This window comes from Rosa chinensis, chromosome 5 (genome assembly GCF_002994745.2).
Source record: "Rosa chinensis cultivar Old Blush chromosome 5, RchiOBHm-V2, whole genome shotgun sequence".
NCBI classification, from domain to species: domain Eukaryota; kingdom Viridiplantae; phylum Streptophyta; class Magnoliopsida; order Rosales; family Rosaceae; genus Rosa; species Rosa chinensis.
This window is the reverse complement of record NC_037092.1, coordinates 10,063,523-10,091,501: the sequence shown is the minus strand read 5'-3', so window position 1 is coordinate 10,091,501 and position 27,979 is coordinate 10,063,523. Positions and strand designations below refer to the sequence as shown.

The 27,979-nt window shown below is 37.1% G+C and overlaps 1 protein-coding gene across 1 annotated transcript; it reads left to right on the top strand.

Annotated features, from left to right (window-relative positions):
- The first annotated feature begins 582 nt into the window (after positions 1–582).
- On the top strand, positions 583–5,562 carry LOC112165466 (DEAD-box ATP-dependent RNA helicase 1). The gene is made up of 9 exons (XM_024301976.2): positions 583–840; positions 955–1,189; positions 1,362–1,616; positions 1,789–1,943; positions 2,571–2,748; positions 2,910–3,091; positions 3,668–3,872; positions 4,959–5,064; positions 5,183–5,562. Exons 1-9 carry the CDS (start codon positions 689–691, stop codon positions 5,302–5,304), a joined length of 1,590 nt encoding a protein of 529 aa, XP_024157744.1. The 5' UTR covers positions 583–688; the 3' UTR covers positions 5,305–5,562.
- Positions 5,563–27,979: the final 22,417 nt, after the last annotated feature.

The window sequence follows — 27,979 nt, the reverse complement described above, 5'->3', positions numbered from 1 at the left end:
ATTAAATGGTGAAAATGCAGATATGTTATGCATCACCAAATTATGATATCAGTGCAGTCCAATAATATTATGCAGTATGCTACCAAATTATGATATTAGGGAACAATAGTCTGAACAAATTTGTAAGTTGAAAAGCTAGTAGGATTGCTCAAGTTAAACTTAAGAAAGGTATTTGGTATTCATCTAGTTTTTAAGGGTATTGTCCGCACTCATTTTGCTATTCTTTAGTTTGTATGCTGGGTTTGAAGTGAAGTATTTTTTTTAGAAAATTACACACAAGTGTCGTTTTGAAACTTAAATTAGTCATAACTTTTTTTTTTTTTTTTTTTTTTTTTCCATTGTGTGCTTGTTCGTATATGAGTTGGCTCTAGTTAACTATCACGCGATAAAATGGGAGGCGAAATGCTAATATTGGAGATATAAATAGAAAGCATCCATTAGAAAATGTTTGAAATTTGGTAGTTGAATACAAAGAATGAATTGTGGGCCGGATGAAACAAGTCATCCAAATCTTTAGATCGTGTGTATCTGATCCATTCCAATAAACTGGGCTCCTATCCTGGTCAAATAGCAAACCCGAATAAAGATCCGTGCTTCTGAAACTTGTTTCTAAAACCCTAGACATCGAAAGGGTTTTAGTTCTGGGCAAAGAAAACGAAGAAACCTGAACTGATTCAATTCTTAAGAAATGGGTAGAGAAGACGGTAAGCGAATTCGGAAACCAAAAGAAGAACACGAAAAGCCAAAGAGCATACCAGTCCTGCCATGGATGCGAACCCCAATTGACGTCAGCGCCTTGGACGAAAAACCCCTTTCTCTTCTGCCTCACCTTGACCCCAGGTAACAAACCCAATTGTCTTCCACAAATTGACCCAAAAGATCAAAACTTTCAATTTCATCGAGTAATGGGTGTTCATGACAACGCCCCATTTTGGGGTTTTACTGTTGTTTTAGGTTGAAGGAGGCTTTGGAGAAGATGAAAATCTCATCCCTTTACCCAGTTCAGCTTGCTGTTTGGGAAGAGACTATTGGGCCTGGTGGGTTTCAGCGTGACTTGTGTGTTAATTCACCTACTGGAAGCGGGAAAACTTTGGCTTATGCTTTGCCAATTGTGCAAGCTTTGTCAACTCGCAATGTTAAATGTCTACGTGCTCTAGTTGTGTTGCCAACTCATGATTTGGCTTTGCAGGTCTGTTTCGCTTCTTATTGATACTCTTCTTGCACTTTTGGTTCCAAGTCTGTAATTTGAATTTGTAGTCAGTGAGATTTAAGAAGAAATTTGTTTAAGCTTTTGTGGTTTGCTGTTTGCATCTGAAAGTTATTTTCATGTCGCAATGTCTGTGTTTGGTTTTTCTATTCAGGTCAAAGATGTGTTTTCTGCAATTGCTCCTGCAGTGGGCTTGTCAGTTGGTCTTGCAGTTGGGCAGTCTTCGATTGCCAATGAGATTTCAGAACTCATTGATAAGCCTAAGCTTGAGTTTGGCATTTTTTTCGACCAAGAGTATCGTGTGCCTCAATTATGTAGTGCGGTGGACATATTGGTGGCTACCCCTGGAAGGCTAATGGATCATATTAATAACACTAAGGGATTTACGCTTGAGCATCTTTGTTATCTTGTAAGTGGCAGATTATGCTTATGCTACTGCACTTTTCATCAGATATTGTGAATCCTGTAATTATAGATATAGCTATATTCATTGGTTTTAGAAAATGTGTGGTCTTGATGTGAGTCCAGTTGACACAACTTTTTGATAATTCTTATACGGCAAAGCATATGATGATTTATAGGTTGTTGATGAAACAGATCGATTACTCAGGGAGGCATACCAGAATTGGCTACCCACTGTGCTTCAATTAACTCGCTTTGATGATGATAGTTTATTTCCGCGTGCTCAAAATTTTCTACCTTCAGCATTTGGTTCCTTCAGAACTATACGGAGATCGTAAGTTCTATGTCCATTTACCTCTCTTTGGATATTTTTATGTTACAGAACTGTAGTTGTGTCCTGTGGTCTATGTTGAAATGGTTTCATAGTGCTTACACCGCATTGAGCATGTCATTCCTCTATTTTGAACTAGACTTGCATTGTTTTTTGGAAATAACTAGGATTACATATCTCTACCTTTTTTATATTATAAGTAGCATATTTGTGGTTATAAATTAGACACATGGTTATACCTGAGGGTTTTTGTACATTTTATGCAATAATTTATCAGCATGTGATATGGCAAATACTCACTATTACCAATTCTTAACATGCTGGTCCTAGGATTCTTGATGCATATTTCTGTATTTGTCAGTTAGAGTTATTATTTAACTTTGCGCAGAAGTAAAGCTTTAAACTGCTACTGGGGTGAGAAGTAAGGCTTGAAACTGTGGCTTTAAGGTTGCTAGGGGATTTCTGCTGTTGAGGGAAATAATAATATATATTTAATTAATAACCTTCAGTATGACAGAAAACCACTATTTGATTATCTGTCTCACGATTTTTGGTTGTTGGAGTTCTTTAGAAAATGAAACTTTACTTATGTTTTGAGCTCTTTTTGATGTTATCTCAAATTTGTCACAGTGGTCTTGAGAGGGGGTTTAGAGGGACACCTTACCCCAGGCTTGTGAAGATGGTTCTTTCTGCCACTTTGACCCAGGATCCAAGCAAGCTATCTCAACTTGATCTGCATCATCCTTTATTCTTGACAACTGGAGAAATGCGTTATCGGCTTCCAGAAACATTGAAGTCCTACACTGTGGTATGCCATCATGACTAGGTTGACAAACACTTGAATTCTTTTGAGAGTGGCTCTGTTTATGTAATGGATTCTAAAGTACTATTCTAAGCAACACAAACACAATTCATGCTGCTCTTATTGGTGATTTGAAACCTTTTATTCTTTTTGTGTGTACTGTACAGTTCTGTGAAGCAAAGTACAAACCATTATATTTGGTTGCGCTCCTGCAAAGTTTAGGGGACGAGAAGTCCATCGTTTTTACATCATCAGTGGAGTCGACTCATCGTCTATGCACCTTACTGAACTTTTTTGATGAACTGCCTTTCAAGATAAAGGAGTATTCACGCGTTCAACGACATCGAAGGTAGATTTTTGGTTTACTTACTTTTTGTATGATAACAGAATGGGATATGTGGGCAAACATTAAATTGGTTTGAATCTGATAAACTGAATTCTGGAATGTGGGTGTGCGTATGCCTTAGATTTTTATAAAAGAAAACATTATGGTCAGTTCAACCCACATTTTGTTTGTCACAGGCTATGGTCCTGAAGTCATATGAGCTTCCATGATAGATTTACTTGAGACTAATCACTGTTCTTGAAAAGTTCAATCCAAAAGAAAGGTTGCTAGCGTAAAGACATTTGCTTTATTGATATAATGTTTTGTGTTTCAAGGTGGTTTTCTTAGGCAAACAGCTTTAGGCTCTCTCAGGGTGACTTTCCTTTGGTTCACTGATAATTGCAAGTCCCCAAGACTATGTTTGAGCATATGACTCAGCATAACAGTATATATTAGTTTTGTTCCTATAAACACACTTCTTTTCTGTGTCTAACAAATCAGGGTATTCGTAACCTGTGAGCAAGAAAGTAAAAGTGACATTGTTTTTTTAATTTTTTTTATAAAATTATTATTATTATTATTATTTTTTTTTTATCACAGCAAGACACTGGAGGCATTTCGGAAAGGAAAGATTCAAGTACTTGTTTCAACTGATGCAATGACTCGTGGAATGGATGTTGAAGGGGTGAGAAATGTGATTAACTATGATATGCCTGCCTACATAAAGACTTATGTTCACCGTGTGGGACGAACAGCAAGAGCTGGCCAAACTGGCTGTTGCTATTCATTATTGCGTGAAAAAGAGGTATGCTTGGTCTTGTTAATCTCTACACCAACACATGTTTCAAGTCAAGGCTCAATGGGATAAAAAAAAATTGTTACTAATAATAACCAATTTTTCCTTTTCCTTTAGAGTGTGTTTGGATGAGGGAAAATATGATGAAATTTAATTGAAAGTCAGGATTTCATAATTCCTAAAAGTCAATTCCCTCGTTTGGCATTATCAGATTGGTAATTTTAAATTTCTCTGTGGAAAAAAAAAACGAAGGAATTTGTTTTTTAAATTCCTCACTTCAATTTCCACCAAAATAGGTGTCATTTACGAATTCCTTTGCAGTATTCAATTTTTATTTCCAACACAGGACTTTTTTCTATTTTATCTTTTTATTTGTTTTAAACTTTTTTAATTTATTACACATTTCAAATCCTAAATAGATGCAACCAAACAATAGAAATTGCAATTAATGGAATTTTAGATTGATGGAATTAAAGATTCCATCATTTATAAATTCCTACAGATTTTATAATTTTCTCATCCAAACGCACTGTTATTGAATTTGGTGTTTCCTTTATTTTACCTTGTTTTCAAGCGTGCAACTTGGATGAGTCACACAAATGAGTAGTGTATCGCTATGAGGTTTTGTGTAAAGTAGACCTTTTGTTTAAGTTTGTGATGACTTTATCTAATCTTCAGTTGAGCTTAATGTATAAGCTGATTTTGTTTACCCTGATATAGGCCATGAAAATGTCAGCCTTTTTTTTGCTTCTTTAAGTATTCTTTTTATCAACAGAGATAATTTGCTCACAATATGGGCTTGTTTGGCTGACTTTGCAACCGTTTATATTGAATTGTTTGATCAATATCTAACATAAGTTTATGGTTGGGTTGAGTGTTATGTAAGTGTTGATCATCATTCAACTCTTATACCTAAAATTGGTGCTCTATCTGCTTTTAAACCTTTGTGAACAGTACAAATGGGGAAATGAAAGAACAGATGAAAAGATGAAAGAAAAAAGAAGAAAGAAGAAATAAAAGGAATTCTGTTTGGATAATAACCTTACATACCTACTTCAACTATTCAGATACTCTAATTTTATTTTATTGTACCAGGTTCAACGATTCTACAAGATGTTACGCAAAGCTGAGAATAACTTCTGCTCTAAGTACTCTGTTCCTTCCAATTACATTGAACCGCTCCACGGTGTCTACGAATCTGGTAGATTCTAATCTCATATATAGAATTTTTTTTGTTTTTTCCTTCATATTGATGACTGTGGGTGCCTTTAGATGTTTAACCAGCACTTAAATTAATTTCTTTACTTCTCAATGTGCAGCAAAGGAGAAACTGAAGGAGACGGTTGAAATGGAATCATCGAAGAAGAGACAAGTCGGTTCCAAGTTTTCTCGAGTGGCGAAAGGAAAAGAAGTCCAATCTGCGAAAGAAAGTGACCAGTGATTAATAGAAAGCATTGCTCAACATTTGAACTACTGTGGTGTATGAGAAGCAAGTGACATTCCTATTTGGTCCAAGTTGACTGCAGAATACTATATAAGGAGATGTTTTATAGACTTTAATGTTCAGGGCGATAATAGTACCAAGACAACGTACACTGAATTTTTGACCTGCCTTGTGTATACTCAATTTGTATCCCTGTTCAAGATCCAGAAGCAAACATCCTGGAATTGTTGTTCAATCAATATCCTCTTTTCTTAACTGTTGTTAATGCAGGTATTGGCATGGCTTAAGATCATTAAATTTCATACATAGTTCAATCATATTTCTCTACACTAAAGGCTTAACTAGAATTTTTCATTTTTTTGGCCGTTTAGTTTATAAGAGGTGTTTCAGAGAAGAAGGCTGTGTTGTAGGATCCTTGCTTGTGATCTACATAATATGACAGAAAAACATAGCACACTAAAGATTTGCCATAGCATTGCTCAACATTTGAATTACTGATTAATAGAAAGTAGAGACTCTGTACAACATATATAATTGCTCATTCACAATCCCCCATTTGTCTAATAGAAATGGTTCCCTTACAGTCTCAGCTCAGCTGGTTTGGTCATATTCTCCATGACCAAAATAGTTGAACCGAAAAAACCAGAGGATAAAAATATGCCTAAAAAATACGGCTGCAACTTAATTATGTCGCAAAATAAGGCCTTCAAGGCTAGCTTTCGGTATTTATTTTCTCGGCCTTCAATGGCTCTCAGTGACAACGGAACATCGACAAAGACCTGTGAACTCCTTTCAGAAAGTACTTGGCATCAGTACCAGCAGCAGCAGCAGAACCAAAACTTGGTGCTGATGGCGAGGAGGAGGGCAACGCGGATGAACCCTTCGGTGAGGAATTGAGAGAATCATTAGGGCTAGCATATTCTCTGTCCTCCTCAGTGATTGTATCCAACACCTTTGAAGTTCTGCGCCTCATGACACTAACAATCTGTGGTGGTGCAGCTTCAGTAATGAACCTTGCTAGGCGTGCATTTGCCATTTTCTTCGCTCGCAAGCGAGATTGATTTGAAGATTGAGAAGGAAAGGGAGAGAGCTTTAGAATGAACAGTAGAGCAAAGAGATGAAACGCAAGTGAGAGGTTTGCTTGCTGATGAGAATGAACACACCCTACGAAATTTATAAGGGAATGCATGAACCCTTCATGCTTGCCTAGGCTTATAGAGAGCCACTAGTCTTATTCAGCACTGTCAAATCCAAATTTTAATGGCTAGTGCCGTCCTCTTGCTTTTTATATCAATTGCGATGGCTTTGAAGTTTCCAAGTCCTTCATATGAGACGGCTTAGTTTGGTAAGGTGTCAAAGATCGGGTGGAAATTCAGATATCTCTGCAGATTTCATTTTTGTCGGTAATGAAAGGTTCTCAGATTGCACTTTTCTTAGCTAAAATGGTAGTCAGTTGCAGTGCCACGTTTCAGTTTCGTATGCTTGATTTGAACACAATGATGCTGACAAAAGGCTTTTTTTTGGCGATTGAGAAGCTTTCATTTTACCAAGAAATTATGGTCCTCCATTTGGTTGGCTCAAATTCATTCAGGGTGAAGTCGTGGGCAAATAGCTCAATCTAGGTTCGCTAAGGTACCGTATTGTTGAGGTAACACTGATTATTGGTAAGTTTCGTAGAAGGTGCACATATCCTTTGAAGGACTAACCAGCCTTCGCAGTCGCAATTAAGATCGATTTGATAGATGAGTCTGTGACAATTTTCCTTATTCAAAACAAAGAGAACACGAACTGAAGTATTTGACTATATAATCATAATTAATAACTACTGCAATTGACCTAGTGGTTTTTGCTTAGTTGGGTGTGCTCTCCAACCTAAGTTCGAACCCCGAAGCTGTCAAAGTGGCCAGGCACTGTGTTGCAATGCACAGTTGGAGCATTTCACATGAGCCAAAGAGATTTACCTTGGGCCTAGGAAGCCTTTGAGTTTCCTTGACAAAGTCAAAAAAATTTAAAAATCCTAGCCACTTATCACTAACAATGAGAGGAGAGAAGGTGGAGGATATGCTTCCTATCATTTTGGTAGTTTTGGGGTTTTGTATGTTGGTCTATATCATTTCATGGAATATCAGAGTTTTTCTAACTGAATTAATCGTTCACAACACTGATGATTTGAGCTTGAAACTGAAGGTGAAGAACTACCTTATAGTAGAAAATTTCTCATCCAAATGCTAGCATAGAGAAAAAATAAACATATCAATTTTCACCGTTGTACAAGGTCCTACAATCCACATGCTAGAAAGTAGAAAGTGTGTTACATATGGGTTTGATAGCTCAATATGGATATGGATGCTGTCACATGAATACAAATCACTTGGCAGGCTGATGGCGGGCTGCTCGAGCATCTGGTCCCAATATCGTCTTCATCATTAGTCGGTCCATAAATGGGTTTTGGATCTTACTCAAACACGTACGTACATTTTGTTGCACATGCATTCTTCCTGCAGCCTGCAGGCTTTACTTCTTATCCGAGGCGTGAACAGTCGCACTTCCAGAAAGAGCAGTGAATTAATAAATGGGCTGCTTTTTGCCTCTTTTCCTGAAGCAGACATTCAAGCCCTGTTCAGGCTATTTCCACTCGCCCCTCCATCTCGACTGACCTCATTTTTGCCAAATTAAGTAAGAGATATATAGTGATAAAACAAATAAATAATGACCTGGTCAAGCCGGCGTTAATATAGGACTGTAGACTTATAGAGTGATTCACTTAAGCTTCCATAGAGTATCTTCAGCATAGCTATCCTCATCTCCATAGAGCGAAAATAGTTGATCGACTAGTACCTGATGATCTGATCCTGCGGTTAATGCTAGCAGTAACTCATTTGAAATCGACACGATTTTAAGCTTGCTGTAGTAGCCTTAGCCTTGATCCCATATGATCGAAATCATTCCCAAAATGGAAGAATAACTCAAACATCTACTGTTATGGAATAGTTGTAACCATTATTACTAGGGTAGCTAACAGTCTAACCAGTATGTAGTTAAATTAGTATGCATTTTGATTTACGAATATTAAGATTCAAATGGATGATGCATGGGCAGTGCTATTGCCCCATTCTCTTTCAAAATATGCTTACATACCCATCTCCAGGACTGTGATAAAGTTCCTTGATTGGCTACTGCATATCGTCACCGATACATTGTCATGAGCAAATCTAATCCATTTTGAATGCAACCTGCACGGTCTGGATGTCGACCATTACTGTATTCCCATCACGCAGCTCAGTGTATGTAAGTGCCGTGCCAAGTAGGCTAGGGCACCAATAAAAGCAAAAAGCCATAATAAAGTTGAAGAAGATGGTAAAGCTTAATTGGTCTTCAAGTCGATCTGTTTGAGAGCAACATATATTCAGCACAAAAAAGATACTCCACATTTTCATGCTGCCTTACCCAAATTGAGGAATGACCAAATCCTAATTGGATAAAAGCCCTAGCAGCCAATTCATTAAGATAGAGACCCAGTGGAGTAGCTCCAAGATGTGCCATTAATTCATAAAGTACTACTCATGTGCCCATCTCCTTCATGGTTAAATCACATATGTTCATACTTCATATTCATTATACCAACGCGGATTCAAATTCCAACTATCCCAAGTCGATTAATATTTCTCTTCCATTCGTTGAGATAATTCGCCCTACCCTCTTGATTAAATGATACTAGATTAATTCCGTACCTTATTAGAGAAAAACTTGGCCAATTTTGTTACTAGAACAAAATTTTGATTCTTATGAGCTAGTTAGCTTATAGTTAGAGAGTATATCAAACTTAAACTAATGATAGGTCCTAACCACTAATCAAACTGGCCTCGATTTTTCCAGGCACTAAAATATATATAATTATTACATTATGAATTTGCTACTGGCTAAATCATATTTTTCTTTCTCAAACTTTATATTGCATCAAGTCATTAACAAATAGTTCAATAATTAAGTACAAGATTAATCAAGCTGAAAAATGACTTTAACATTAGTACAATCGTTTAGCTATAGAGGATAGTCAAACTAATCAGTACTGTTAAGCAAATGGCATTATTGTAATGAAATATAAGATAACCTAAAATTATTTCAGTTAGTACGTACAACCTCAGAAACCTCTATATAAATCGACCACAGCATACCAAATTAATCACCAACTACCTTTTCTAGCTTCTCCCTGCTGTATATCTCTAGACTATTTGTATCAATATCGTGTATATATATACATATATATACACCTACATATCCTGAATCCAAGGTCGACTGATGCTCCTTAATTACAACAAGATCAAAATGGCAGCGAATACTACTGAAACATCTTTCGCAACCCTCCCAATTATCATTGTCCAACCCAATGCTACTCTTTTCCCAATCTCAAAGAGCACTAGTATTGAAAGGGCAGCTTCCTCATTAACCCCATTCTCTGCAGTAGCACCCTCTCGCTTTCTTGCAGCAGTTTCAGTTTCAAGGGTCCAAGTTCATCAAATATCTCATTTGGAAACAATATATGAGGAGGAAGATCTCGATCCTGAAGCCGATTTTGTTCAAGATCAAATGGGTCAGCTAGCCGATTCACCAGCTGCTTCATCATTAGTCTTTTCAACGTGCTTCCTGGAAGCACAGAGGCTTTTGACATCGTACAGTAACTCCCAGTACTGTACTTAGGAAATTAAGATATTAATATTTATGACTACGTACTCAATTAGGCATCAATTACATTGTTAGTCTTTTGGGCGATCTCTTATTATTGGAAGCCTTTTCTACCATTATATAATGTAAACTAGTTTAATAATATCATGGATGCTATAGCTCCAAGTAAACTATTCAAGTTAATTAGACTCAAAACTCCATGCGACGCAAAGTACAAATTATAGCGTGATGCATGTAAAAACAGTTAGATATGCTCCATATAATTGAGGGTGAGTCAAATTTCCAGCTTCTATTTTTTGAGCAAATAAGGAAAAAAGAAGAAAGAGCTAGCTAGCTTGTAACTAGGAGATAATATTTATTTTTTGAAAAGGATTTGATGTTATTAGATATCAAAGCCATAAAACCAGGCCAAAGTCTAACATGCACTCACATAAGAATCCGGTAAATCCGGAGAACCTATCTAAGCTAATACTAAACTCATTAAAGTCTAAAGGGACACTCGCTGGATAGCAAGCCTAAGCAAGCAAGAACAACCTCGCTATTCTAAGGAAAAATCATTCATCTAGGAGATAATTGCTTCATCATTTGAGAAAGTAATCCTTAATTTATTTGCTTGGTAAGAATAGGATACAACACATCAAAGCAGATAATGGTCATCTTCAGCAAAATATGATCACTGAAATTGAAATTGTATATTTTTACTAAATAGTGATCACTGAAACTAAGAGTCATGCATAATCTGATCCCTTCATAATGAAATAAGTCATGTTTTATAAATTAGAGAATAAGGAAGATAGAATACAGACACAGAATATAAGAGGAGGTAAAAGTGTATATTATTCATTCTCATGGACCCTTTTATATAGGAGTTGAGTTTACATTTTAAGAACATAAAAGATGAGAATTTACGTGGACAGCCACATATTTATAATATTTACAACATCATGCTTATTATTTTCATTTCATATGACAAATTATGTTGCAAACTGAATGTAGTTAATTATATTTCATGCTCGAAGAGGCTTGATGATACCGATTCACGTACTCTCTATTTATGCATATAGTATCTTGACTATCTTCACCGCATCTTTTAGTTCGTACTATTACAGTATCATCTCTAATTTCCTCTAAGTTCTTATTTTAAATTTGATATAATAGTCAATGTTTTTGAATGATACATCTTATTTTAGACTCAATACAATAGTAAATATTTTCACAAATTGTACTTATAGTTTGTTATCACGTTAAAAGGATGCAATTTTGAAATTGAAACTCGTGCATGTTATAAGCTATAAACTAATAAATTACATGAGAATTCAATGGTGGCTGTTATCGCTATCATTTTCCTCATGTTTAGCCTATGAAATTTATATGCTTGATAGTGTTTGGCGAGAGATGCATGATGTGTCATTTGAGTACGAGCGAGTATATAATTTGTATGGACTATTTAATCTTTGTCGTGCTCTTTTATGCAAAGAGAGTTTCTATTGAGACCTCCAAATTTGCTCATTTGACCTCTCATACTCTATGCACCTCCTTTTTGCTTTTAAATACAAATATTTGCTCACTAAACCTCCGTTTGAATTCCTCAAGTAACCTTAATTATACTATTCACATACAAGACAATAAAATACTCATTATACCTCTAATTCACTCACTACACCTCCATTCCTTGTTTTTTTTGCATGCAACCCTAAAAAACGCCCAAAATAGATTAATAGAACTTTAAATCATGAATCAAACTGTCATAACACAGGAATTGATCAAAAGGTCATAAATCAAATTATTAGACTATGATTCCTATGTTTCTAATCCTTCTAAAAAATAAAACATTACAGAAATTGATATAAATAAAAAAACCCCGGAACACAAAAGAAAAGAAGCAAAGAAAGAAACACACAACTCATGAATGTAGAAAAAAAAAGAAAAAATAAAAAACAAAAATCGTCGTCTCCCACCCAAAACTCTCATCCTCCAACCAAACCTTGAACGAAGTCTAAACTAGGAACTTAATAAAAGTTTTAGAACAATTTCTTAGTCTTTAATTTGTGTTAGAACTAGGCGGAAAGGTTGTAAAGAAAGTACTAGTTGATTATAATTCATTGTCTATAATTGTCATTTTGTAAGATGATATATATGTAATTCAATAATTCTAAAGATATAGAGGTCAAATAAACAAATTTGGAGGTTCCAATAGAAATCCTCTATTATGAAAAGAATTTTATCAAAAGATGATAAAACGGATAAAACTGTCATTTACCACAAAACAAGGAAAAAAAAAAACCACTTTTTTTTCCTTTTATTAGAAAGGGTGGTTCTAGTTGGACCTCCAAATTTGCTATTTGGACCTCTCATACCTAGTACACCTCTAATTTACTTTTTAAAATACTTAAAAAACTAAGTAGATCTCCTTATTTTTACCAAAACGTCCTTGAACATGAGATACAACAATCTGTTATTCTACTTTTTATCTCCATCTTCAACCACGAGAAGAAAAATGAATCAAAATCACATGACATTACTCTCTTATGAGTAGGTCTCTCATCCACCAAAATAAATCAGATGGTTGGTTCTCGATCTTGATATGTTGTTGGAACCTCTTTGAATTTGCTAAAAGAATGATTTCAAGGGTTTTGGGTTGGAAGATCAAGTAATATTATTCAATTAATTTAGTTTAAGAAAATTCCAAATCAGATTATTTTGAATTTACCTTTTGTAATAAATGATGGGCCATGAATAGAAATTATTATTTTTACTTCATTGTTTTAAGTAAATTATAAAACTATATAGGTAATATAAGCAAATATTAGGAAAAAAAAAATTAATTGAATTTTATATTTGGTTGGAGGAGGTAAGAAGAGTATTTATTTATTTACTTACTTAATTTTTCATTTTTCTCTCTTTGTCTTTATTTGTCTTTTCATATAAATTGACAAAGTCAATTAATAACTGAAAAAAAATTGGAGGTCCAAATATCAAATTTGGAGCTTCAACTAGAACCACCCTATTAAAAAATATTTTCTTTTTCTACTTGTTATATAATTCATTGTTTATTTACTATCACACATTAATTTCCATATTAAGAAGAGAAAAACCAAATGAATTATCGAGTCAAGAGTCTAGTACATATTACTTCTTAAAAAAAAGAGTCTAGTATATATTAAATGAACCTAGGATATTGGATAGCATAGTAGATGAAAATGTTCCAATCAAAAGTTCTTTTTAATTTTTGTTCAAGTAAATTCCTATTTGTGTGTCTGGCCCAAACCCTAGGTTACTTAACCTAGTGGTAATAGGGTTAAATTAGAAGGATCTTGATTCCTATTCAATGTATGATTCAGATTCTATGCATTGTAATCCTCTATATAAAGAGGCTCATATTATCAATGAGAATACACAACAATTTACTCTCAATTCCGTTTCCCTAAAACACGTTATCAGCACAAGCCATAACCACAAAAACCAAAAACCAAAAACCAAAAACCAAAAACCAAAAACCAAAAACTTGAAAATCTTCGTCGCTACCGCAAGCACCTACCCACGCTAGCCGCCTCACCACCGTTGAGACTCACCTCCGCTGCTCTCCTGCAGCACGTCTGCTGCCCCTGTAGCACAGCCACACATCCACTGCCCCTACAGCACCGCTGCATGCCCATTGCATCCTTCTCCTCCTAGTTTCTCCTCTCGTTCCTGTGCATATCAGTCAGTTTTCAAGCCGCGAAACGTCTAGTTCAGAACTTCAGATCAAAATTCTTCCTTCATCAAAGTTGTTCGCCTTTGTCTCTTCCATCTGACCTCCAAATTTCAACCCTATTGGAGTCGTGGAGTCATTTTAAGACCTGTACACCAATCGGAGTGGGAGATGTTCAGAAGCGAATCTGCTCTGAATTTCAACAAGTTTGATTCGCCTAGGACTGAAGTTCGTCTGCAATCTTACAATGAGGATCAAATACGCTCTGCAATCCTAAGAAGTATGGTTTACTAAAAGTTCCCGCTTTTGAAGTTTTTTATTCTTTTTTGCTTCTTTTTCTCGGGGACTTGCAACCTCCCTTCTTCTACCCCCTTTCTTCATCATAGAGGAGACCAAATTGAGCCGAACTATGGGGGTTCGTGCTCACTCCAAGCTTAGAGCTTGTTGAGATCTCCAAACTTAGAGTTTGTAGAGAATTTATGATCGACCACTTACATAATTATTTCGATCTAATCCAACCCCTCTTGGAATCGAATTTCTTGGAAGCGACTAAGCTCGGAAATTCCTAATTTCTTGGAAGCGATTACGCTCAGAAATTTTATATGTTTTCGTGGTAGCCCTTTACTCTATGAAACTAACCTTAATTTCTTGTTCTCTTTCAGGATGAGTAACCTGAATAAATTGGACTTTGCTCCATTGGGAACAATTGGCTCTGGATATCACAAGTGGGTTCGTGATGTCCTCCAGCATCTCAAGGCCGATGGAATCCTGGATACGATTCTCGAGCCTAGCCAGGACGTGCTAACTGTTGAGCAAGCTCAAGCTTTGGAAGTAAATAGAGCAGCCGTAGAGGAAAATAAGGAGAAAACCATCATCCTAATGACTCGTCATATGGATGATTCGCTGTAGTACGAGTGTATGAATGAAGAAGACCCCAGAAGGCTGTGGGTCTCACTGGAAGAAAGATTTGGCAACGTCTGTGACTCCCTGCTTCCTGACCTAGAAGTGAGATGACATAGCCTCCGCTTCTGTGATTTCAAGTCAGTTCTTGACTACAACTCGGAAGCACTTCGCATTAAATCCTTAATGGAATTCTGTGGTAAAGAGATCACAAATGCAATGTTGATTGAGAAGACTCTCTCTGCCTTCCTCGTCTCTGCATTGATGGTTGCTAAGAACTATCGAATTGATGTTACTACAAGACGGATCACAAGGTTTCATGAGCTCATTGGAGCTATGAATGTCGCTGAAAAGCATGACAATATCCTTGTGAAGAGCTATAATTCAAGATCCGTGGAAACAAAGTATATTCCGGAATCCAATTATAGTCGCGCCCCTAAGAGAGGGCGCCAAGAACGAAACCCTAATCTTAGGGATACTTCTGGACGTTCTGGTCCATATAATCGCTCTACTTGGGAATGTAATCGTCAACATACGCGAACACGGAACCGAAGAGGTCAACGTGGAAAGAGAGAAGGAGGCAACGCCTCTGGCCATATTGGTGGCGCCACCAACACTAAGAGCCATCTAAATGACGCTTTAAAAGTGCCTCAATCAATGGAGTTTGAGCAAAGAGATGTATGTTCTCGATGTGGAGTGTCTGATCATTGGGCACACATTTGTAAAGCTCGTGAAGAAATTGTCACCGCCTACAAAGCATATTGTGAAGCAAGAAAAGCTCACTATATGGAACAAGAAGATCAAGAAGATGATCTAGGGTGAAGGGTTGAAGACTACAAATCTGGTTGGGATCAATAGATCGCCAATTCTGTTTAAGTCTTTATTTTTCCAAGAGATGTAATAGGCAATTGCTATATATTTTTGTAGTAGATGCCAATGGTTTATTCTTTCTTCAAAGTAGGCTCACCCAAAGTAAGTGTGATGTCTAAGAAGGTTCTGAGACTAGTGGTACTTAAGCGAGCTTTGCTCCACCGACATCTCTCTACTCACCTGGTCGCATTTATTTTGGAATTACCGAAAGAAGTTAGACGACTACCATTGTTTTGCATTAGCTAGCATTTTGGATTAGATTTTCTTTGGTCAAAGAGACAATGATGTAACTCCGTTGGCTTATGAATAAAATTTCGAGTTCTTCTCATGATGACTCAATTTTGATTCTGAGCATAATACTTTTGTGACTACGATGGCTGGGTCATCAATATTAATTCAAGGACATGGAATAACCCAAGTTCCCCCTGCTAAATGGTACCTTGATTACTGTCGCAAAAACTCTCTACGCTCCTAGGGCAAATCGCACCGATGAATTGTCAACGGATTCCATGCAAAAACGCATGTAGAGAACAGAAATGAGTTCCTTTGCAATACCTCTAATGATTTCGAACAAAGGCGCATCTTAGAGAAGTTTATGTGTCTCTCTAGTGGACTTTATGTCACTATTTGAGCTATTAATCCAATAAAAGTTATGAGAGAAGATCTCTTGGATTTAGACACATATTGGCTTTGTCACGACAGGATAGGTCATCCTGGTCATGATATGATGATCCGTTTACAAAAGACTTCACACGGACATCCATTCTCTCGAGCGAAATGAAGCATGAATCAAAGGTTGATTCCTGGACTAAGTGTGACCGACACTGTTGCCTAGGGTACCACCTCAGTCCACCATCAGCCTAGGGCTGGTGTAGTCCCTACCCATGACGCCATGGATGGCGTCCATCATGGTGATTGCGCCCCAGGTGATGCTGCAATCACCAACTTGCTTCAAATAGCGTTTCAGACGCTCATACTTAACCAAAATTCTCATTGGTTGCTTTTAAAGCCTCTCGCTCGTTTTACAAAGCCCTTTCCTTAGGGAAATAAGGACTGAGACCGTCCTATGCAAAGGATATGAAAATACTCATTTTGTTCTTACATAGAATCCGTGGGGATTCTTTGGACTAGTTCAACCAACTTGCGGACGTTTAAATATCTCATGATGTTGGTTGACACGCAAACACGTTGGTCACGTGTTGCGCCATTGTCCACTTGTAATGCTGCTTATGCTACACTCCTAGCACATACCATATGACAACGGGCTCACTCCCCGGATCATTCTATTCAGTCAATTAGATTTGACATTTCTAGAGAGTTTACATCGAAGACTTTCGATGGTTATTGCATTGGGACTGATGTTAGACATCATATTCCCATGAACACACCCAAATGGTCTCGCGGAAATGACGACGATGGTAGTCCGGACATTGGAAATGCGCACCAATCTTCTTACATCTGCTTAGGGTGATGCAATATCATATGCAGCTATGCTCATTCGTCTACGACCTACCGTCACTCAATCTACCTCTGCGTTACAGCTAGTGACTGGGTACAAGTATCGTACTTACGTATATTTGAGTGTGTCACTTATGTGCCAATTGCGTCGCCATAGTGCTTTATGACAGGTCCTTACAGATGAATGGGCAACTACGTTGGATTTAAGACTCTAACAATCGTCCGCTACTTAATGCCCTTGCATGGCGATCTCCTTACCGCTAAATTTGCGGATGTCACTTTGATGAGACAGTCTTTCCGTCGTTAGAGGGAGATAAGAACACGAATGTTCAACAGGAACGACATGAATTGTCGTAGTCTGTCCCCACTATGTCTCATCAATATCCCCGTTGAAGTGATGAGATCACATAAATATGCTGCAAACAAGCCTGCAAGGAAGGATGTCCCTACGAGAGGACGTAGCGCCACCCTACACAGAGATAGGCATGGGTCCAACGCCAAAGAGAGTGGCACTCTGGCGTTATAGGCCATGACCCCAGCTAGGATGCGTAGGAGGCCCGTGGGTTCGAAGGATACTTTGGCACATTCCAATCCTTGATCATCAAGACTCAAAATCCGTCTCATGAGAATCTTCCGGGTTATGGTTATCGTCGGGGGACGCCTCAACGTCAGAACCTATTCCTGAGAATATAGAGCTCTATGAAAATTACACTAGTGTACATGAGACGTGGGATAGAAACTCCATCATAATGATGATGTAGTTGCGCATGCGCATGAATTTGTTGAGTCTGATGACATCTAACCACGCTCCGTTGATGAATGAATGCCAACGTAGAGAGATTTGGCCTAAATGGGAAGATGTGATCCAGGTTAAGATGGATTCTCTAACGAAGAGGAAGGTTTTTGAGCCAGTGATGCCAACACCTCCTAACATAAAACATGTTGACTAATGGGCCTTCGTTAGAAAGCGTGATAAGAAAAAGAGATGGCAATCTCGCCTTATGGCGCAAGGCTTCTCACAAAACGCCCTGGAATCGACTACAATGAGACATATTCTCTCGTAATGGATGTCATTGCACTCTACTACCCTATCAGTTTGGTAGTTTCCGAATAATTGATTATGCAGCTTACAAATGTGGTCACTACGTATCTCTATGGGGATCTAGATATGGAATATATATGAAGATTCATGGTGAACTTCATTTACCCAAGTCAAATGGCTCCAGACCACGGAGCGCGTTTGCAATAAGGTTGAAACACTCACTAAGATGACTACTTTATTGGAAAGAGATATGCCCACGCTTTTCCATAACAAGTTTCGGATTCTATCGAGGTTCATGTTGGACATGATCTTCATTAGAAGCCCTTAAAGAGTTAAGGGAAACTGCTGAACACTTCAAATCCGAGTTTGAGATGAAGGATTTTGGGAGAACACGATTATGCCTCGGTTTGGAACTTGAGCATCGTGTTGATAGATGCTTAGGCATTTTGACAAGGTCAAACCTTCAAGCACCCCCATGATCGTCCTTAGTCTTGATCCTGAAAAGGATCCTCTTCGTCTGAAGGATGATGACGAAGATGTGCTAGAGGCAGAAGTGCCTTACTTAAGTACAATAGGCGCATTATTGTACTTATCTCAATGCACAAGACTGGACATCTCATATGTTGTGAACTTGTTAGCTAGGTATAGCTATGCGCCAACGCGACACCATTGGATTGGTGGAAAAATATATCTTTCTGTACTTGAGATGTACGATTGATATGAGCTTGATTCTATCCCTATAAAGAGATGATGGATTCAGACCCATCACACACTAGGAACTCTGCCAACACTAGCCTGCTTCCTCTATCCCCATCCCAAAACGACATAAGTGTTTTGGAAGGTTTTGCTGATGTTGGGTATCTCTCTGACCCATACAAAGGTTATTCCCAAACTGGTGAAGTGTTCACCATGGGAAAAGACCGTGATATGTTGGAGGTCTACAGAACAGACCTTAGTCGCTATATCTTTGAACCATGCAGAGATTATTTCTCTTCACGAAATGATTCGTGAATGTATATGGATTGGATCCATAGTCACGCATGTTCGAACAATTGTGGTTTGAAGTCTACCACAGATGAGCCGACGAGCATTTAGGCTAATGTTGCTTGCTTTTAACAAATGAAGCAAATACTACGTCAAAAGCGACAAGACCAAGGATAATCAGACTCTCCTCAAGATCAATTTGAACTAGATTCAATCTGAGGACAGTATGGCAGACTTGCTCAATAAGTCATTGCCTAAATTCCACTTTCGAGAAACGTGTTGGTAGCATCGTTTGCGGAAATTATCCGAACTCCAATGACCGTAGTCATCAGGAGGAGATGCAGACATCAGGGGGAGGTGTCTACATGTATGGTCTCGAAACGTGAAGGGTGTGTTGTGCTTCCTTCGACCGAGGTTATTTTTGTCCCACTGGGTTTTTGTTACTCGGCAAGGTTTTTAGCGAGGCAACGAGAGAAACACCGTGTTTGGGCGACACAAGGGGGAGTGTTCAAGTAAATTCCTATTTGTGTGTCTGGCCCAAACCCTAGGTTACTTAACCTAGTGGTAATAGAGTTAAATTAGAAGGATCTAGATTCCTATTCAATGTATGATTACCTTTCCTTGTATGATTCAGACTCTATGCATTGTAATCCTCTATATAAAGAGGCCCCTATTATCAATGAGAATACACAGCAATTTACTCTCAATTCCGTTTCCCTAAAATAATTTTTTAATTTTTAATTTTTGTAATTGAAAATCAAAATCAAATTATCAAAAAAACCCAATTATTAGATTCATAAGAATAAAAGAAGAAGAAAAAAAGATATATATAATTATAGAATTTCCGTTGAAATTATGCCTTCTAATATTTCTCTTATGTTTAGTGGCTAGCAAAATGGTAACAGATGATATAAGCGTCATGCTACAAAGCGATGAAAAGTTGCACTGAAGATGGCGAGGGGCTAGCAAAATGATAATAAATCATATAAGCGTCATGCTGCAAAGAGATGAAATGTTGCACTTAAAATGGCGAGAGTCCGTCTTTTGACTCTTTTCTAAGAAGAGGCTTTTGTGTCTCTTCTTATTTTAGTTTTTTAATTAGAGGTTTTCCATGCCAAATATTTTGTCGGCGGCTAGCGGTGCATTGGATCATTTTTAATTTTGTTTTTAATAAGAGGCTTTTACTGATGAATGTTGGATAGAAAAGGTATGACCCTTCTAACCATCCCCAGTTACCATAGCATATCGATCAGTCCTGTCCCGGAAGGGAAAAAAGAAATACTGAGAGGTTACAATGAAGTAAATTAGGGTTTATGCAAAATGTAGCATCACAAATTGAGAGATAGTCATCAACTCATTAAGGCACACCTCTATTGATATATCAATCTAGCCCCTGCCAATCTATTTCACAATACAATTTGCCTCCCTCTTAATCGTGATCATCTGCATGTCATCAGAAATTTCAGGAAATCCTAATATTAATTCCCACATACATATCGATCGAGTTTAAGCAATGTGCCTATACAATATGTAGTAAGAAACAAAAGAGAAAAACACCGGAAGAAGAAACACCACTCGCTTTGGCACAATCTGAAAGCTATGATAATCAGAAAATAGCCCTTCATCTTCAGCGATGGTCTCCATTTTCGAAATGTTATTCGAAGGCTTCTCGTGGGGAATCATAAGTGCTGGTGCAACTTCGCCCAAGTCCTGCATGATCCTCATTTCCCTTCCCATCAGACCCATGATCACTGATATATTTTCTCCGTGTATCTATTTTCAAAGAACTATTAAGATGGTAATTGTTCTTGAACATATATGAATGATGTATGGGTTTGGAGAGAAGGTTTGGTGAAGCAACCTATATATACATGAAGAAAGTGAAGGTTCCATGCAAATTTTGGAGGGTGGTGGGCTGGACTTACTTAACTAATCAGTGGTGGACATGAGGCCAGGGGCAAGTAATTAACGTTGATCTTCAGTGATTTTAGGAACAGATAGATTCTGCAAAACCGTGAGGAACCAGAAAAGGCAAAAGTGTGTAATCAAAGCCGCGTGTTATATATGTTATGTGACAAGTGGGTGGTTCAGGAGCAAGAGCATGGTATCCGTAGATTTTTATTCAAGGAATATAGAGGGATGAGAGCACCATCAGATTGATTCTCCTTAATTAAGCAACGTTTTTAGCAATTTAATAGTATCCGTTAAGTGGATAATGTGCATAAACATGTCTAATTTACTAATTATGTCATCAGATGATCAGATAGTATTGAGAGAGTGAGGGCCGTTTCTTTATGTATTTTGAGTAATGCTGACCAGTGAACTTTTTTTTTCAGATACCATTACATATCGTTGTCTAATTAGAAGATTTCATCAAATAATGTAGCATGCCACATAAGGTGGGTTGTAAATGGTATTCAAAAATATTATTCACCTAGGATTATTCGTGCATTTCATCTTTGTCAATCCAGTCAAAATTAACGTTCAAATTGGACGGAACAGTAAAATTTGGGCACGACTGATTGAAATTGAAAGCACAGAGGTGTTGTTGATCAAATTGAAAGAGCATGGTCTAACATGATGTTACCCCCAAACCACAGGGTACTAAACTGAAATTTATCCTTTGTTTAATGTATATTGAAACACACACTTCAATTTTATTGAACATGCATGTCTTCCTCAAAACGAGTACCAATCCCTTCAAGTGTCTTATATTGCTACTTTGTTCTACATGCAATGTCTTTTGGAGTTCTCTACGGTGTAATTATATGGGACAAAATTGTTTCAGTGAGTTGGTGTTAGCATTGAAGCCACTCTCAAGTGCAAGAGGTACAAGTTATAGAATAGGGGATTAAGTAAGGATGTCGAACCCACGAGGATTGGTAAATTCTTTCCTAGCTAGGGAAAACCTAAGGAAAAACTAGAAGAATATGCAAATGTACAATCACAAACAAAGGCTCACAAGTGAACCAAAGTTCATGGTGAGTATGTGCAAGATAGTGTGTAGAGATTTGATTTTGATTTTGGGATTGGTTTCTATTCAAATTGAAACAATGAAAGCAAGTAATATAAAATAAGCTAAACTAAACAAGTTGTTATCAAATGGATGAGAGTTAGGACATCGGGTTTTACCTTTTGCCTCCCTTGCAAGCATTAAAGCAATTGAATATGAATGATGCAAGGCTAATTGTCCAACTACCCTCTTAGTATCCGGATAGAACTACTAAGGCTTAAACCCCTTTCATATTAACTCTGACGGGATAAGTCTAGAGCTAGCTACCTAGAGACAAATTCAATTACCGGATAGGTCTCAATCCTTTGCCCCTAAATGCATAAAGCTTAGAGTTTAGGTAACAAAACAAGCAAACCAATTCTATCTCTAGGTGATTTTAGCTCACTACCCTCACATGCACACATGGTGTGCTTTCATGCTCCCTTTTTGCCTAAATGTAATCAATCTCTAGAAAAACTTCATGTCATTGCAAACACATAACTCAAATTGATTAGGTCTAAGTAATGCATTCAACTATTGACTTAGCATGTGAGAATGACAACATGAATTTGCATCAATTTATAAACAAAAACATCAATCCAAGCAAGTTTGGCTAGGTTTGAACTAGTTCACTACTCACACATAGCTAGATACACAAGCTTCAACATCTTATTAAACATCAAATACATAAAGAGATAGAGAGTAAAGGGTGACTATTGATGATGCCGGAAGAGGTGGTGGAGATGGGTCTCCAAGAACATGATGTGGTGGTAGTCACCTCCTTCTCCTTGCTCCAAGCTCTTGATATTGTAAGAATAGTGAAATTTGGGATCTCTAAGATGAGTTGTGGTGTTGAGTGGTGGAGGAAAATGGAGGTCGTAGTGGTGGAAATGGAGGTTTTAGTGGTGGAAATGGTGGTCTCTTATCTAGAGAGAAAATGGATCTTGGATAGGATGACAATGATTGAATGGAGTCAAGAATTCTGAATAATTGGTCTTTGGCCTCTTTTTGATCAGCTAGGTATGTCATCTTTGGTCCCCAAATGTGCAGTGATTGAAAGCTGTATCGATTATCGAATAAATCTTGCATGTAGCTAGAGTAGAACAAATTGTAGTACCTTGATTAGTTATATTGATGAATTTACAGAAGAGGATTTCTATTGGGACCTCCAAATTTGTTTATTTGACCTATATATCTTTAGAATTATTGAATTACATATATATCCTCTTACAAAATGACAATTATAGACAATGAATTATAATCAACTAGTATTTTCTTTACAACCTTTCCGCCTAGTTTTAACACAAATTAAAGACTAAGAAATTGTTCCAAATGAGTTCCTAGTCTAGACTTCGTTCAAGGTTTGGTTGGAGGATGAGAGTTTTGGGTGGGAGATGATGATTTTTGTTTTTTTTTTCTACATTCATGAGCTGCGTGTTTCTTTCTTTGCTTCTTTTCTTTTGTGTTCCGGGGTTTTTTTTATTTATATCAATTTCTGTAACGTTTCATTTTTTAGAAGGGTTAGAAACATAGGAATCATAGTCTAATCATTTGATTTATGACCTTTTGATCAATTCCTGTGTTATGACCGTTTGATTCATGATTTAAAGTTCTCTTAATCTATTTTGGGCATTTTTTAGGGTTGCATGCAAAAAAAATAAGGAATGGAAGTGTAGTGAGTGAATTAGAGGTATACTGAGTATTTTAATATTGTGTATGTGAATAGTATAATTAAGGTTGTTTGAGGAATTCAAACGGAGGTTTAGTGAGCAAATATTTGTTTTTAAAAACAAAAAGGAGATGCATAGAGTATGAGAGGTCAAATGAGCAAATTTGGAGGTCTCAATAGAAACTCTCATATTAATATACCATGGGTATTATATAAATATTTTTTATATTTCGTAGTTGAAAAAAAAAATGTTACTGCAATGTCTAGAGCGTTGTGAAGTTACTTCACCTTGAGCCTCTCTCTATGTATTGGGTCAGGTCTAATAGACTGTTAGTATTATTTTCCTGCTTAGTTACCGATTATTAAGAACACTAACTATACATTCATTTAAATCATTTTCATAAAAATGGCAAAAGTTATAGAAAAATAGGCTTCTGGAACAAATTTTGGACTTCAACCTTCGGTTTAGGCTTTCGGTCAGGCTTGTACTAGGTTGAAATACAATACGTTGAAATACATATAGTACATATCCAAAAGATTTTAGAGCTTGATCCTATCATGATCATGCTATATATGTTTACGTACATCATTTTAGGAGTTTCTAGAAGAGGTTGCTCATTTCCTCGACATTGTAGATCAGCGGTTTTCAACATGTGGTTTTGTCAAATTTACAGATTGAATTTGCCAATTTTAGAACCATCTTAAGACTTGTTCAAACTATAATTAACACAACATGGCCATTTGACAGCTCCCACCTCCTAAAATTGTGTGTGCCAAAACAGTATATATAGGACCCCTTTAGTCATTCTATCTCCATAATCCATGAAAGGTATCTCTCTTGCTAGCTCCTCCTATATTTCTCATAATAAGGCTGTCTCGTTTGATTTCGAAATTTCGATCATCAATTCATCATAGATATGATGGTGAAAGAGATGAGCTACATCCACGACTTTGGTGAAGTTGCACCAACCATGCTCATCTCCCAATATCAAAGAACTTCAAAATGCCCGACGCTGGAGACCATAGACGAAGAAGGATCAACATCATCTCACAATATCAACTTTGAAATTCCAGCAACAAAGAGGGTCTTGTTTCTCCTTCCAGTCTTTGTTTCTTTTGCTTCTTATTATTTCCTGTTGTATACATCTTCTGTTTGAATGATTAGAAAACTGTACATGAAGATAGCCAGCTAGCTAGTTTGTATGTATCGACCGCAAAATGTTTTAGAGCTTTCAGCTGCCAAATTGATTTTATTGATGGATTACAGTATGTTTATGATGGCTCCCATCGAGAAATGAACTGAATTGAAGTACATTCTTGATTTCATTCCTTTCCAATTTATTGAAGGTAGGTTTGGACCTGTAATAAGATTTGTCAGTTTTTGGATCTTGTTTCTAGCGCAAGGACAATTATATGATTTAGCTTTTATTTATAACTACTAGCCTCTTTACGGGTGTTCATACGCGAAATTAATAAGAAGTTAGAAATGAGCACAAGTGATTTTCATGCTCCTACGGGTGTAGTATGACTGTATGAACTGTATGATCACTATTGCAATTAATGCAAGCTTTGGCTCCCCACCCAAAATTATTGTTACCGTCAAAAATATTGCAACTCAAGTTATTGCTTGTAATTACTATTTGGCTTCATATAGGTTTCGTCCCCTCCACATATGAAATCCTGGCTTCATTATTTCTGTTCATGCTAAGAGGGGGGTTTTTTTTTTTCTTCTTTTCTTTTCTTTGGCTAGAAGAGGCTTCTATTCAGCCAAATACTCCTAAAGTGAAACAAATGAAAGTCGATACATATGTGGGCTAAAAAGTTTCAAGGATTTTATGTTATACTGACAAGTGACAACCTGTTCGTCATCAAAGGTCACATAAAGCTTTTGTTTGAATTAATTGAAAAGAGAACTTTGCAGATGAAGTACTCATGAAATTAGTTGTCGAGGGAGATCGCAGAAAGTTTTTATTTGAATTAAATATTAAAAACTTTTCCTACGATTGTCCGGCGCTAGAGATCACGGAAAGTTTTAATTTGAATTAGGGTTGTTCAAACAGTGTTGTATGTTTTACCATACAAATGATGCAGTATATTTCTCATACAATTAAGATTTTTGATATATCCTTTATTTCACGTTTAGGTGGTTTTGAAGATACATTAACTGGAGTTTAGTTAGATCTAGATTTTGAGTCGGAGATGTAAAAACTAAAATACTTTTCTTTGAGCATTTATGTGTGTACAGATGTAGAGAGAAAGATGGTGGTACATTTTGGGAAGCCAATTGATTAAATCAATTCATGGAAGGCTAATACCCGTTCCACCTTCACCAAAAATGAAATAATAGAGAAAAACTTAACACTCCACTCAACTCACGTTGCTATGATTTTAGTGAAGCTAAAAACCTATGCACATTATGTTACCTTGAGCTCCTGAGATTGTTCACCGTGCATGTCCAATCTTCAAGCTCTTTCATGTAGTGCATTCCTCATGCACCATACATACATGTCATGCCAAATCTCTACATATCATGAGGTACATAACCCCAGAGAGGAGGAAGGAAGAATAGATACCAAGACCCCCTTTGGCAAAACTTCAAAGCCTTCTGATCCTTCTTCAATAATAGTTTCTAGTGTAGGCAAACTAGAAGCTTTTTTGTGAGTTGTTACCAGGGCTCTTGGTGCAACCTCTCCCCAATTTTGCATGCCTTTGAACTCCTTCACCATTTTTCTTTAAGAAGAATATATATTGCTTGGATTTAATAATTACTTGCTAGTTCCCCCCTCTTCGGAAATGGGTTTATTTTGAGAAATAGTTTGGGAGGGACATAAAGTTTTGGAAGGAACTAGCAAAGCAAGGATCAATGGTGTGGGTAATGCGTGTTGGGGAAGGACAGCAATGGGCTACAGTGAATATAATATATAGGGAGGTCAAAGATGGTTTGGTCCCAAAAATAGGGAAAGGAGGAAAAATGTTGGCAATGCAGACCAATCAATAATGCAAATGTTTGAACATGTCTTGGAACTATATTTTGCATGGAAGTTATTTTTAGCCATAGGTGTTTCTTGCCCTTAATTTGTTTCTAATCGTTGTTGTTGTTGTTGGTTATTTCACATTTTGTCTCGGGGGTTCACCTGATAATGATACTAATGCATTATGAATCAAGATGCCTCGGTGGTGAAATGGGAGACATTACATAGTAAATTGGATTCTATACTTAGTAAGATACTTAAGGCAATATGATGAGTCACAAATTACTTATGCAATTGTGCCCTAAAATTATGAAAATTGATTTGTCTTCCATGCTATTTTACCATTTTTAATCCTTTTTCATTTATTTGTAGGAAACCATGCATTGAGAATAAAATGACCATTTGAGTCTTGAAATGCGGAGATTAGAAGATAGAAGAAGAAGACATGGAGATTAGAAGAAAATTGCAAATTGACTTTTCCGGCGAGCCGCCACTCAGGGAGGATCCTTTCTCCCGCAAATGTGGACCATGATTGTGAGAATCTCTTACCACTTGAAATTCAAACATCTCCCTACACCCTTGTCATTTTGTCACCTTGCAAATTTGGGACCATTTGAGGGACAATGGTATAAGAGCATCTCTTGCACATCTTGGAACCAATGGAACATACATAGCTGATCAAAGAGAGTCCAGAGACCTTATCTTCATCATTCTTGACTCCATTCATCATCTTCATCTCACCAAGACATCCTATTTTCTCTCTACACCACCACACTCATCTTCCCACCAATTCCATAACCCTCCATCACCACAAATCATTACTAGCTCCTCTTAGTTTCACCATTCCCACATCATCAGGAGCTTGGAGCAAGGAAAATGAGACATCCACCACCTCATGAGCTTGGAGATCCATCTCCACCACCACTTTTGGCATCACCAATTGTCACGCTCCCTAACTCTTTATTCTCGATGTATCTTAGAATGTTGAAGTTTGTTTATCTAGTATAAGTGAGTAGTGAATTTGTTGGGGTTAGGGTTGAAAGCCCTAGCCAATCTTGTATGATATTGATTGAATCCTATATTGATGCAATTTTCCATTACCACCTTCACATGCTAAATCAAAAGTAAATGCTTATATTTGAATTTGACTAGTTTAAGTATAACACATTTGTCATCTCATGATTAGTGTTTTGAGATTAGTCAGCTCTAGACATTAAGAGCATGAAAGCACACCAAGTGTGCATGTGACGGTAGTCAGTTAAATCACCTAGACCTAGGATAGGTTTGCTTGCTTGGTTATTTAAACTCTAATCTTTATGCATCTAGGAACAATGAATTGAAACTTACCCGGTAATAGGATTTGTTCTTAGGTAGTTAATTCTAGACTTACCTGGTTAGGATTGATAAAATC